Below are 12,618 nucleotides of genomic sequence, written 5' to 3' on the forward strand. Positions count from 1 at the left end.
ACATGAATCACACAAGAGTTCTTTGAAGACACATTAACCTAATATGCAAAGAAAATAAAACTTTAAAGCAGAAGATATATTTCTAGTCATTTTGAAAGTAATTTTTCCTTCATTTCAAATAATATGTGTATGTAAAAATGAGAGTAAGAAAATAAACATTTTTATTCCATTTAATTTATATAACTGGACTTTTTTTTTTTACTTTGCAGGTATGGCGATTCTTTGGGGATATTTTCATATCTACATTTGTAGCTTTTGTTGTTTGTATGTTAGTGGAAGCACCTTTCCTGAATTTGCAGAAGCTTATATTCTCCAGAGTAAAGGGAGATCTTCAAGAAACTGAGAGTCCTAATAATGCCTCAAATGACAATGGCCATGTAATGAAAGCAATAGTATTAACTTGACAGATTTCCTCAATTAAATATTAAAGAACGAGAGCTGCTAAGCCTTGATAAAAAATATTTCGATACGATACAGTTTCGTTACGAGGACTTTTAGTTCTCAGACAAAAATTTAATCTGAAAATTATTCTTCAAAAATTTGAATTATATTCAGGAAGTATGACTTATATATATTCTTCCTTGGAAGCATGATTTAATTCTACTCTTACTTCTCAAAGTCCTAAGAAAAAAAATATTTTTTAAGAGAACTGAGGTTTTATGCTCGGTGAATTTCTGTGAAAACAGAACAAATGATTTTACGATGAAGTTCTCTGAAGCACTGTCTACTGCAAGAAATACTCCACTCTCGTTTGACTTTTAAATATTTTCTTGTTTAAACTATCTCCTCGAGCTAATTAAAACTTTCTTTTACATACACTGAAATAATTTCAACTACCTTAAACATATTTCGTGCTAGAAAAGTTTGTGGTTTTAATATTCAATCATTTTGGCTTTTGAAAATAAAGCACTAACTCTTTATTTTGTTTTCGCTCACTTACATTCATACAAAACCTAGTGATTGCTATTCCTTCTTTTTAATGCGTAGTTTGAATTGATATACATAAATGATACTTCATTTTTTCAGTTAATTTGCATGTATTCTTGGAAGTTACAGCGTACAGTCATAGCATAAATAATAATATAAATAGAAAGAACAATTTTATAATCTTTCCAGAAAAATTAACTTTACACACTAAATTAAAAGTCGAAAGAAGAACTGTGTACAGCAGTGGTCGCGAAACTTAAGAAGCTTCTGAGCTACTGTACCATTTTTAAATCCTACTGTGAGCTACTAATCAAAACAACTACCAATTAAAAAAAAAAATCTTACATTTGTTTATTGCCTATAAACTTGCCTTTTTAGTAAATATGAAATCAATTTTAATTGAACTGTTTATTACAAAAAGAAAGTGAAATTGAATTATACATAAGAAAAAAATTTGAAGTGTAGTTGTCAATAAATAACAAATGTAATGACAGAACATTTTATCAGACGTATTAACTTTAATGAGAAGGATGGAATTATTATTATTATTATTTTTTTTTGTCATCAACACGTTTTTTAGTGTTGGGAGAGTGGGTAGTGGCTGCCATTCGTCCAAGTGTTCATCAGTGAGTCTGTTTCAGTACTTACTTTTTTATTTCATACTGGAAAAAGAAATCTCACACGATATGTAGAGCTGAATATTGTTTTCACTTTGACATACCTGGTCTAAAATTGAGTATTTGTCTTTAGGAACAAGAAGCCAAATATTTTCAGAGCTTGAAGAAAGCAATTTTGCAGATGATATATTATAAAGTATCTCTCTCACTTTCCTAGCGTGTCTTCGTGGTATAGTGGTTCTGCACGCTGGACCGGTATTCCAGAGGTCCGTGGTTCGATTCAAGGCGAAGCCCGTTGCTCATTTTTTAATCTATCTTGATTCCACAAATTACCTAATGTTTCTACAATGGCGCCCGAATTAAAAGGGTTGTGGATGATGACTCTTCACACCCAGGATTTGGCGATTGGGTCCCCTAAAAACCCCAGTCGCCCTTTAAAGGGGGGAGTATATAAGGTATCTCTCCCATTTTCCTAGCGAGCCTTTGTGGTGTAGTGGTTCTGTACGCTGGGCCGGTATTCCAGAGGTCCGTGGTTCGATTCCCGGCGAAGGCGGTTGCTAATTTTTCATCTTTCCTGCTTCCAAAAAATACCTAATGCCTCTACAAAATCATCTTGAAAATCAATCAGTTCCAATTCCTCTGCAGCATTATCTTCTTGAAAATCGAAAGGTTCCATAATACAAGTAGATAAGCTTTTAGTATCAATCTCTATAAAAGACGATTTGACAAACAACTGAAATCTTGGAAGCGTTTTTGGAATTTACTATTTTCTTACTAACTGATATACTTGCACAGCACAGTAAACATACACGTTTGTCCTTCAGCTGGGTAAAGAAGTAATCGGTTTCCCATTCTGAATGAGAGTAATAAGTTTTTTGCTTGACTATGCATCGTTAGAACAAACCTAGCTTGGTACCAATGCGTTAATCAAACTATTCAAGTTGGTAAATGTCTAATATACACGCGGAAAACATGACCTGCACAACCTCAGGCATATACAATTCGACTATGAGATGAGGCTGACAATTGCAGTTGCGCGGAAAAAATAAGCAGTTGTCAGCGTCAGCTCAGTGCAGGAATCATAGACAGCTAATCGGAGCGTTAACGCGATCTACCGAAAATGTCTCGCGATCGACGGTTTGGCGATCCCAGGTCTACAGCGTAGTTTTTCTAAAAAAGAACATATTAGTAGGCCGTAAATTTAATTATATTTCCCACAGCTCAAAAGTTACACAACACAAAAACTCGTACAAAACATATTCAAAATAACATTGGGAACTACATTCCACAAGATCAAAAGTTAAAATCAAATTCTGCATAAGCTTGCCATTTTGTTTTCCATTTTAGTTCAAACTGAGCTACATTTTCTGACAGACTCATGGGGCTGTCAAGTATATTGCATTTTATTTTTTGGAATGAGTATAAAGCGCTAATGAAATGAAAATATGGGAACTGAGGTGCTGTATAACTGTAGAAACCAAGGCACCATATACAGAATTAGAATTATGAAATTTTATCATTGATTTCAGAAATACGAAAAGATGAATATATACCTTACTTAAAATAAGTATTGTTGTAAGTATTTATCTATGAAGCAGAACGCGAAAATAAAAATTGCTTAAGAACTTTTATGGACGAACTGCATATATCAACAATACATTCACTTTATGTGAATAATGAAAAAATATGTTGTTCAATTATATTTTTTATTCTAAGTTATGAATTCTTTAGTCACATCTGCTTTATGTAAGTTTATTGGCCAGGCTCACTTTCCGTTTTTTTCTTTCTTTTTCTTTTTTTTTTTAAATAAAATACGGAAATTTAGTTCTTTGCTGTTGCTTGAAAAAGCTTTTCACATTCGGTTTTCTGTCTTTTTTTGCTTTCGTTATTCCAGGGGATTGAAAATGAGGTTTTGATTAAAAACTGAAATGTCTTAGAAACAGGCTGGGCATTGATTTTTCTTTGTTGGCCTCTAAGTTACTTCATTTAAGTCTCATTTAACAGAATCATAATCATAAAAATATCTATTTTATATTGCTTTAGTTGAAAATAAAAATAAAAAATTAAAGGAATTGTTTAATTACTTATTTTATAGGTTTATCTTTGTGGTGAACATGGTTTCTGTCTGATGAAAATCTGACTTTGATTGATGGAATCCTATTCTTGGAACCTGAATGGAAACCCCGAATTGTGCAATACACACTTCGAAAAACCAATGCTGTATATTACAAACTACTATCGCTTCTTCAATCAGAATTTGAATATTTTAAACTGTCATAAAATATGAATGCCAAATGTTCGGAATGTGTTTGGTCAGTCAAAAGTTGCCGACCAGCAACGCTGAACACTGGTAGTTCGGTCCGAGGTTCGAATCCCGCGAACGGGCTGGCTGCATGGGCGTTTTCGTGGTTTTCCCCATGTGTAACCTGTATATGAGCCGCTTCCCTTAGAAAGTCCTCCACGAAGGCATCCCTCCCTTTAGGCAGATAGCCCTCGTGTACTTTGCCATAATTGAATAATCCAATAATAATCCAGTCAAAAGTTGCTTAGCTTGCTTAGCATTCCAGCCTTGCTAGTCGTAACTTTAAGCATAAAGAGAAGAAAAAGCGAAGAGAAATTTGCGTCAAAATAAATTTCAAGTTTCAAAACAAAAATACCAGTCTGGAGGAACGGGGTAAAAGAAGTGTAACTGCAGGCTATCGATAAGCTGGAGTTCAAGGGCAAAGAGTGTTTAAGACACGACTATCAGACTAACCGTACTATCATCTACACTTCGTTTTATTACTTCAATTTTATATTGCCTAAGGTCTCAACTAAAACATTGCTTCAGAGACTGCACATCATGTTGAACTTTTGCTTCGGAGACTGCGTTGGATGTTAAATTTAGCCTCGAAAATTATTGTTAGTGCTATTTCGACTTGAAAATGTATGCAAGGGAATTGTTTTCAGTAAGTTAATTCAATTACTGTTCAATTGAATTAATCGGTAATTTGCTCGTAGTTTCTTTAGAAGGAAGAAGTGTAATCTGATATAACTAACAAATTCAATCACTTTGACTGTGCTTTACAAAATAATCCGCAGTTTTAGACACTGTATTTCAAAATATTCTAATGAATATGCGTTCACCTAAATTAATTGAAAACGCATATACAATACTCAAGAAAAAGTGATTCTTTTCAGTTACTCCTTTTGGTTATTCAATTAAATCCAATGGGTCAATACTTGCAAAATAAATAATAAATATAGCGTAGTCATACTAGGTAAGACTGATATCTTAACTGAAAGATGTTGCATTTCAAGAAGCTACGTAACATTTGCGAAAAAAGTGATTCTAGTATTACCTTTAATTCACTAGCGTGAGCTGAAAACTAATTATAAATAATGCGTAATTGACTTAGAGTTTTGCTTAACTTGTAATTATGCTTCAAAGTTGACATCAAGTTATCTAGTAATTTATTCATGTCCACAAGTAACCTTAGGCTTTACTGAAACATGTGAATTTAGCTATAATTAATTACTAATATCTACTCTAGTAATATATTAGGTGCCAAATATTTCCTAACAGGAACTCTACTCAAGCTGCTTAACAATTAGAGCAGTTTCTGATTTAAAATCCATGTCAAGGATAGGTTCATAAATAACGTTAACAAGAAAAAGCTTTCGGCATCCCATTTTTAAATGATTCACGTTTTCCAAATGAGAAACAAATGTTTTTGAAAATAATGTTATAATTAATTTTATGATAAAATATTATTTGTGATTCTACAAATTTGTGCGTTTTAAATGCTATAGTATCAGGCTTCCTGGAAGTAATTTTCTGGCGATAGGCGTAAAATATAAGTGAGAGTAAATATATGATAGGAGGTGAGTACTTACTTAAATGCTCGGATTACTACTAAGATTTGATTTCTGAAAGTTTGTTTCTGAGATATTTATGAATTCTTCTTTGCAAATTATATGGTATCAACTATGCTTATAGTAAAACTATAAGTTTATAAAATAACAGTTTCCTTTGGTAGTAAACACGCCCGCATTCTGTCAGGAAGTAAACACCGGAACGTCCATAATAGTTAAGCACTGTAAAAGCACTCCTTAGTTTAAGAAATTCATGGTGTTTATAACGATACGTAGCCCACCTGAGACAGTGGTTAGTGTCTTTGATATGGTATGGGTCTTTATAAGTGTATAATGTCTGTGCGAAGAGGGAGCACTCAAAATACATGCAGAGAGAGATAAATTCCTCTCTAGAGATCGTCCCATTGTAGACTACTTCGTAATTCCATCTGAGACAAACGCTTAATAGTTAGCAGTAGTTGGTAGTATCTAATGGCTTACATGGATGCCTTGCTTAAACCTGTACCAGTCTATGATACTAGTAGCGTTCATTTAAAGAAGTAAAACCTTGCCTTTAGTAATTTGCATTTACTTCTCTAATTGACTCCGTTTATTCTAAGATTCTCTAATTGATTCCCTTAATTAAATTTAGACGCTGGAATTTGCTGTTGCTAATGATTTACTTCTCATACCGTTTAACTTGCGATGAACAACACGAAGATAAGAAATACATCTGGGTTCCTTCATAAGTCGCTATCTAGAGACCTACGACAAACAACTAAGCCTTTAAGAGATGTAAGAAGACACGCTTATATTGCAAAAGCAATACGTGTTCAATAATATTCACTCTATCTGTTTTAAGTTGTAATTTCGCGAAAAGTCTTGGAGCATTTAAGAGATTTGCTCTGTGTCTGGAATGGAAGCTTCTAGATTTCAGAAACCTCGCCAACCTACGGTTCTGCAGTTTCTCTGATATTGTCTTCATACATAAAGAATCAGAGAAGGTAAAATATAGTGTAAATACTCAAAGTGTGTGTCTAATTCAATCTGCAAAATACTCCGGGCAGAGAAGGTATAACAAAACCTTTTGAAACTTTAATCTAGAAAGTCTCTTGCCACTAGCAAGAATTGTCTTCGTACAGTAATAGTTAACTATATATATATCTTTAATGATAATTTAAAGATAATTGATTATATTATATTTAAAAGCTATCTAAATACTATTTATGATGATAGTATTTTAATGCTATTTTGTTGCTGATACTGCTAGGAATGTGATTAAGATATTAAGCATGTTATTAATAAATATATTAATGGTGAGTATTGTACATTATCATAAATACGTAACACTCAGGCAAACCACCAATGGCTCTAATGGAACTTTTGCAAACTAACATTACAAAAGCAAGCAGAAACAAAAAAATATTTATTGAATCTATCCCTTATGGGAATAGTATAAAAATGGGTTTTATTAAAATTTCCTCTGAAACTTAATAGTCCCATTAGAGCTTTCATAAATGGATGGCTGAATGAATGAAAGCTTTCACTTATATTTGCTAATAAATTCTAAAATAAATAAATAACATAATTCGTTACTGAGACAAACCCTGGATCTTTCTTTTTGTTTGGTTCCTATATAAATTCACTGACAGAGAAATGCAAGCACAGAGTTGGTCGTGGAAACTTCACACAGCAAGCAGATCTTTTGATCGCTATTTTACATCTGTAGCTCGATGGCCGATAAATCTTGTTAAGTAGTCGTTAAATTTTCAATTTCCTTGGCAAGGTTTAATAATAAGCAGAGGAGAAGCAAAACTTAAAACTGTATAATTTCTCTAAAATGCATACAAGTGATTCGAACTTCGAACTTCGAATTCTTCTTATAATTACATCTAAAAGTAATATTAATTTAGGAGTTAAAATAAATTAATAATTAGCAGCAGAAATTCATGTCATAAAAACGTATGATAAAGAACAAAACAAAATATATGATATTCAGTTAACTAGTGCAGAATATCAGCAGTTATCATATATCAAGTATTAGATGCAATAGAAATAACTCAGTTACTTTATTACAAAGTTTTAATGTAAGAGTAGTAATTTTCAGTTAATTGTTAATACCATACCAAACTTATTCAAGAACAAGGATGGAGCCATTTTCCCTTAGAAAGTCTTCCATGAAGGTATCCCTTCCCTTTGGCAGATAGCCCTCCATTGCATTGCCATTGTCAAGTAAACTGAACCAAACCAATAATAAAAATCACTAAAACTTTTGAATTTATGTAATAATTTTCCATCAAAACGGATTCATTTATGTAATATTTTCAGATCTTGAAAGCAACAAAGTATGGGTTTGTAAACAAACTTGTAACATGCTGTTACTTTTATCTTGCATTTTTCCAGCTTAAGTGTTTAATGTAATGTACGCTGTTTTTTTTTTTTTTTTTTTTCCTTTTTTACACTGTTTTTACATGTACTGTACATTATCTACATGTACTGTACATTATTATGATTGTAATGTTAACTTAAAAATAATTTTGGTGATTTTGATGTTATTTATATATAATGGATTTTGGGTTATTGGTAATTGATTTGAATACAAAATTGAAGCATTTCCTCAGGCTGCATCGGTATTCTTTTAGTCAAAACATGAAGTATAACTTTCAGTATAAATAAAATCGTTGATTCTGGGTTAAGCTAATTTGATACATAACTTGTTCACAAGAGTGGTGTTACAAATAGACAGTTCTATTCAAAATTTATTTTCAGCAGAATTTCGACTTCTTGCAAAGTTTTGTCTGGTCTATAAATTAAAGAATAATATAATAAGTATTAAATCGTGTCTTCCTGGTAACAATAAGGTTTTAATCTGTTTTGCTAGTACTGAAGATAATTTTAGTGATCTAAATATTCCATATAAGGAGCTTGAGCTGTTTTCACAAACTTTAAAAACATAATTAGAAGAAAGAAATCATATAATAAATGCAAATTTCCCTAACTTTCGAAAAAATTTTGATTGAGTTTAACATTTAATTCTATTTTCATTTAGCATGAAAAAACATTTCGCTAATTTGATGATGGTTAGTTTGGTGCGAAAACCTTTCGTTAATTTGATCCAAAAAGGTTTTTAAGTTTGGTCCGAAAACTTTGTTAGAATATGCCAACTCAGTTTACTTTCAGTTCGCAACGTTCTAGAACAGAAGCCACTCTAAATACCTATAAATGCTCTTTAGTAGCGTTTTACTGTCTGGCGAACTCCGTGTCCTGAGAGTTTTAAAAAAACATTCATATTAATTAAACTAATTTCATCCAGGATAGTACACTGGATGGAAAAAGCTAACTGACAGTACAAATCCAAGAGTACAAGTTCGATTCCGCGTATATATGTGTGATTTTCTGTCTTTTTGTGGATGCAATACTGGCTTACTTTTTGTGATGCCTCCCGAGAAACGCTCTCAGTAATGATAGTTAAATGGCAAGTCTTTGGAGCAAGTCTCTGGCTACTGGTGCTGGGGGTGATATTATTGATAAATAAATGATAAAATTCTTAAATTAAAATATTTTATTATGCACCTTACTCAGTGACAGAAACATTTTTGCAGGAACTGACTTTGAAAATATAATTCATAGTTTTAAATGCACTAATACTGTTAAAAAACACTTAGTAGAGATAACACTTAGCAGATATAAAGAGGAAAATATAGTGAAATAAGTGACTGTGAAAGGAGTAGGTTTTCAGAAAACTGAATTATTTGTATTACGATTATTTCTAGTAATAATATTACTATCATTATTATAACCATTACAGAACTCACAGCTAATAACCGCATCGAGATATACAGTTCTTGATTCTTCCCTCCCTCAAAGCTCTTTCAGTTTGTCACTTAGTCTGACGAGTTAGATTGCGTGATAATTTTGAATCAGCAGGACAACGGATCTCAAACTTTTTAAAACGGCGAGTTTTTTTTTAGAATCAAATTCTGCGGGCATACCCTTTTAGGCCTACTTTATATCTTAGTTAATAATATTTAGGAGCAGTGTTAGAAGAATGAAGAGGAGATAATTAGTAAAGAAATGTTAAATAAAGACATACATAAGCAACAGCGCAATTCCATGCAATCGAAATTTTTAGAAACTTTGAAATTTAGAGTAATATCTCTTCTACCAACCAGCAAATATTTAAATAATTAAAACACACATTTTTGCCGTTATTTACGATTCAGAATTTTCATTATTTCTTACAGAGAACATTTTCAAATTAACTGTACCAACTAGGTCAACAGTAGGCCTAAACTGAGACGTAACACTTAAACGCGACTAATTGCTCTGAGAATAATTAACTGTGAAATATCAAATCTATAATGACTTCATATTGTGCTGAATTTTAACTGAGTGGTTCTTTGTTTACGCTGAAGTCGTTCAGAACCCATTTTAAATCATTAGGTACCTTCCTTTGAGATGTTGCAAAATAATATTCAAACATGTCTTTCAAACCTTTTAAATGCTCGTGAATATTTTTGGGTATTTTTTGTCAAATTGTAACGTTATTCCAATTCGAGGAGCTTTTCATAAGAGAGAAGTAATCGATATCTTCTTTACCATACACTCCCAAATAATACATAAGTTTCCTTTTAAAGCAGGACTCTTTGTTTTTGCAATGTTTTGTAAATGCATAGTGTCTGTGCGGCATGCGGCATGTGGTAAAGCATATGTGGTAAAGCAAAAGTCCTTATGAGAGGCTGTTGTTAGAGCAAGAAGGGTTTTACATCCTTGAACAGCCTCCCCCGGAATGCTCTCTCTCAAAATTTGGGGGCATAACTGAACTAAAGTCGGCCTATCACCTATATGGACCTCAAGGCTCTTGCGACAGGCGCATTTGACTCCTTGCCACGATCAATGTCATGCGCTTGTGCTGGCCATTGTCAGACAAGAGGGAATGGTAACCAGTAACAACAACAATGGAATGTTTTTTCAAGTCGTTTAAGTGAAGTTACAACTGTTTCCTGCGCAAAAATAAAATGAACACGAGAGTGACAAAATAATTTAAACGTCCTAATTCTGTAATAAAAATTTATTATCAACTTGTGATCAAAGGTGTCTTATATGGTGTATATACTAAATGATTAATAAACTAAATGATTTCATTTTCTTTTGGTCTCGCTATTTATGAAGATTGTTTTAAAACTACAAATTTACACCACTATAATCCAAAAGTTTGATTACTGAATACAAACTGTTAAAGACATATAAAAACATGCGTGTACTTTACCTATCCACGAGTTATACTCAAAATAGCCGAAATGAAAGAAATATAAATCAGATCACACACTGTCTTATGAAAGACTCCACTTAAAATTCTTGCGCACCAAGCAACGGGTACAGATAGATGTAGCGAGACACCCAACGTTTCACCATTGTTTTTAAAGTATAGTTCCACCTCACTAACTGTACAACGTCTCCCAGTTATAATAGAAAGAACCCTAAGAAGAAAGATTCGAGGTTTTCCTAACCACTTGAGAGTACTTTCAGCTCGCCAGTATTTCCATCCTGTGCGGACATTATATTCTTAAAACCATCCATACATTTCTGGAATTCGAACCCTAGCCAACGGTACGGCGGCAACAGCAGTCGTACAACTGACTATATCTATTATTTAAGGCCTGAGCGAGAAGAATGCTTTATGGGATCCAAAAAAATTGTTTTCATATGATTGGGATCATAAACAACGCTATTATATTACGCATCCTCTAGCAGATGACACCTTGACTGCTACAGGAGATGTGAAATTGAATTTGGCAAATTCTCGTTAAAAATGTAATTCAAAGTTTCTCATTTTTTTTTACTTTCTGTTTCTTATTCTTTAATCTCTTATTTATTCCGTTTTTCTGGATCGGCCGTGGATATGCCTTAGACCGCGGAGCACCAAGGCCGTGGGTTTAGTATTTTAGGGATTCGCGGAGTCCTAATGTTTTGCGGAGTGCAGTTTGGGAACTTCTTCAGTAGGATATTAATCTCAGTAGACATCCCACAGAACTCTGTTATTTGCTTACTTAAAATTATCTTCCTCGAAATTATTCAAACCGTAATTTGATAACCAATTGCATTACCATCATACACAAAACAAAATTTATCGTTTACTAAATTACGAAATAACTTGAAAGTAAATCATACAGACAGTTTTCCTGTAAACAAACTCAATTAAAAATGTATTAACAAAACGCATTGGTATTAGAGAGTCCGTTGAAAATCTCCTATGTCAGAATAGTTTCAATTTTTGTATGATTAAAGTGTCTGTGAGGACCTTCAAAGTGCCTATATGGACCTTGTGTTTTACTAAAAAACTGAAGTATCTTATTTGCTACAGGCATTTAACATTTCTTTGCATCCAGCAAAATACATTATATATGTTTTCCATTATTTATTACCTGTGTTTAAGAGCAATTCATTGAAAATAATAATAAAATATCTAAGAAAAAGCGTTGTTTTTTCAAGCAAGGATATCAACAATGAGAGGCAAAAAAAAACTTTTTGGTCTCTTGTCTTTGAACAAGTTTCCTAAACCGCTCACAAGGCATATTTTAATATATGAAAATAAGTTCTTTGTTTGTCTACTTTCCTTAGGGCATTTAAGTAAATTCTCTTCTTGTTTGCCCATTCGCTTTTGAAATGTTTATAAAATCTGCGAGGAATAACTTTCCAGATCGTTTATAATCAAGGAAATACTACTTTCTGTAATCCAGTTACTTTCCTTTAGCCATCTGCTGGTTTTGATGTTTGTATTTTACTTTCTTTCCTTTAATTGCTCACTTTATAACGATATACCTTAACAACGGAATACTTCGTCGCATAGCAATTACAAGATGTCCTTGGTATCGGCTTACGAAACATGATGCCAAGGTAAAAGGTAAATGCAACGTCTCCCTTTTTTTTATTAACGACAAGTAGTTCAATATATTTCTCATATCACGTGGCAAACATGTGAAGAGGTTTAGAAGTATGAAAATATAAGAAAAAAGTAGATATAACAGATGCAGTAAACATATTCATAACAGAAAAAGAACAAAAGCAACAGAGTAATTAAAAGCGATTTATTTCTTTTTGTTTCATTAATCGAACGCATTTTTCACATATATAATAAATCAATTGATTTCCCTTCAGGGAAAGCGTATATTTGCTTACGTTTCACCATTTACCAAAAAAACTTACGAATTTCTCACATTTAAAAAAGAACTAATTGGCA

General features: G+C 32.6%; 2 protein-coding genes across 2 annotated transcripts in view; one reads left to right on the forward strand and one right to left on the reverse strand.

Moving 5' to 3' along the window:
- Positions 1-10,523, forward strand: part of LOC118205325 (nose resistant to fluoxetine protein 6-like) — a 56,768-nt gene extending 46,245 nt beyond the window's left edge. Inside the window, exon 15 of the mRNA XM_085824127.1 lies at positions 210-10,523. Coding sequence (XP_085680253.1) covers positions 210-404 — 195 coding nt within the window. The 3' untranslated portion in view covers positions 405-10,523. The remainder of the gene's footprint in view (positions 1-209) is intronic.
- LOC146995487 (uncharacterized) overlaps positions 1-12,618 on the reverse strand; it is a 123,319-nt gene that overhangs the window by 19,568 nt on the left and 91,133 nt on the right. The gene's annotated exons all lie outside the window — the stretch shown is intronic.

The sequence above is a fragment of the Stegodyphus dumicola genome, chromosome 9, assembly GCF_044657685.1.
Source record: "Stegodyphus dumicola isolate Sdum_Otavi_A_Nest chromosome 9, ASM4465768v1".
Lineage (NCBI taxonomy): Eukaryota > Metazoa > Arthropoda > Arachnida > Araneae > Eresidae > Stegodyphus > Stegodyphus dumicola.